This window comes from Cariama cristata, unplaced genomic scaffold, assembly GCF_000690535.1.
Source record: "Cariama cristata isolate BGI_N322 unplaced genomic scaffold, ASM69053v1 scaffold2841, whole genome shotgun sequence".
Taxonomy (NCBI): Eukaryota; Metazoa; Chordata; class Aves; order Cariamiformes; family Cariamidae; genus Cariama; species Cariama cristata.
The window spans coordinates 1-1,874 of NW_009598499.1; the positions used below are offsets into that span (position 1 = coordinate 1).

The 1,874-nt window shown below is 43.1% G+C and overlaps 1 protein-coding gene across 1 annotated transcript in view; it reads left to right on the forward strand.

Annotated features, from left to right (window-relative positions):
* The first annotated feature begins 789 nt into the window (after positions 1-789).
* ARHGAP22 (Rho GTPase activating protein 22) overlaps positions 790-1,874 on the forward strand; it is an 11,787-nt gene continuing 10,702 nt past the window's right edge. The window contains exons 1-2 of the mRNA XM_009709299.1: positions 790-816; positions 1,287-1,360. Coding sequence (XP_009707601.1) covers positions 790-816; positions 1,287-1,360 — 101 coding nt within the window. The remainder of the gene's footprint in view (positions 817-1,286; positions 1,361-1,874) is intronic.

The following is a 1,874-nucleotide window of genomic DNA, read 5'->3' on the forward strand; positions in this document are numbered from 1 at the left end:
GGGCACAAACTGAAACACAGGTATTTCTGTCTGAATATGAGGAAGAACTTCCATGCTTTGAGGGTGGCAGAGTGCTGGAACAGGCTGCCCAGAGAGGTTGTGGAGTCTCCTCCTCTGGAGATACTCAAAGCCGACCTGGACGTGATCCTGTGCAACTTGCTGTAGGTGAACCTGCTTTGGCAGTGGGGTTGGCCTAGATGATCTCCAGAGGTCCCTTCCAACCCCAACCATTCTCTGATTCTGTGAAATTTCTTTTTTTTATTAGAGGACTTTTTTTGTACTGGGACATATAGAATAAAAAACTGTCTATACCTTCAGGATGTTAAGGATGGAGGCAGGAGTACAGACTGCTGCCTGGATCTTGCTGACTTGTCTGGACCAGAGAAATCAGATCTTGCAAGAGGCTGGCCAAGAGAATTGCCTCCCTAACAGTCCTTAATAAATTTATGGAAGTTTGAAATGAATGTCTAACTGCACTTCTTTGACTTGGAATCAGCTGCTTCTGGAATTTCTCCATCATTAGTTAGCAGCTATCACTCTTCCCAAATGTGCTTGGGTATCTACTTTCCCACAAAAAAGTTCAGTTGTCTCAAAAAATAAGCAAATCTCCAGGGCAACTGCAGCATTGACAGGAACAAGCAAATGGTGCTTCGGGACTGTGGAAGGACAATAGCCTTCTGAGTCAGAGGTTTCCATTAAATGATTTAAGTAGCTTCAGGGTTTTAAGTCATTCTTCCAGTAATGTCTCATCTTATGTTTTAATGTAAAGATGAAATTTTATGAGGAAGTATGTCGCTGCTTAGAATGATTGCACATGTAAGTAACTGAAAAAGGAGGTAGTTGAATTGGAATGTCCTTTAGCTTTTTTAAGAAAAAACTCTCCTCAGTTGATTGTTACTGCAATGTATTTATACTACACTCAGTGCCTCAAAGTTTCAAATAGGCCAGGTGCTGAAAAGGCCCATTTGCTGGTACATTTATACCAATGCCAGTGGGCAGACTTTGAAGACTAGCAGGCCTCACTAATTGAAGGCTTCTACATCAACTGTTAAAGCTGATAGGAGGATTTCCACTGATTTTTGAGAACTAAATCAAGTTTTGGACATTGGGTTTTTGGTAAGGCACAACACACTGGTTGACACCTTTTTTTAAAGCAAAACCTCCGTGTGTTATCATCTGTTGTTCGTGGTTTTGACTCTGGAAAGAGGACTTTGTAGTACCGAGTCGAAGTCACATCTGCTTTGAATCATTTATATTAATAACTCCTTGTTTTTGCTATCCCTCAGGGTACCCAGGAACTGGTTAAACAGGTGAAGAATTTGCCCCAAGCCAACTACAACCTCCTCAAATACATATGCAAGTAAGTGAAATTAATTAACACTTGGAAAAGTCACTAAGTTTTGTGAGGCTCAGTCTTATATGCAAATGATTTACTCTCAAAGTATGAATATTCAAACATCACTTACATTAGATCACACAATCACACAGAATCAATTTGGTTGGAAGAGACCTCTGGGATCATCTAGTCCAACCTTTGCCCTAACACCACCATGTCATCTAGACCATGGCACTAAGTGCCATGTCCAGTCTTCTCTTAAACACCCCAGGGATGGTGACTCCATCACCTCCCTGAGCAGCCCATTCGAATGCCTAATGACCCCTTCTGTGAAGAAGGGCCTCCTAATTTCCAGCCTGAACCTCCCCTGGCGCAGTTTGAGACTATGCCCTCGTCCTATCACTAGTTGTCTGTGAGAAGAGGCCGACCCCAGCTTCACTGCAGCCTCCTTTCAGGTAGTTGTAGAGAGTGATATGGTCTCCCCTCAGCCTCCTCTTCTCCAGGCTAAACAACCCCAGCTCCCTCAGCCACTCCTCGT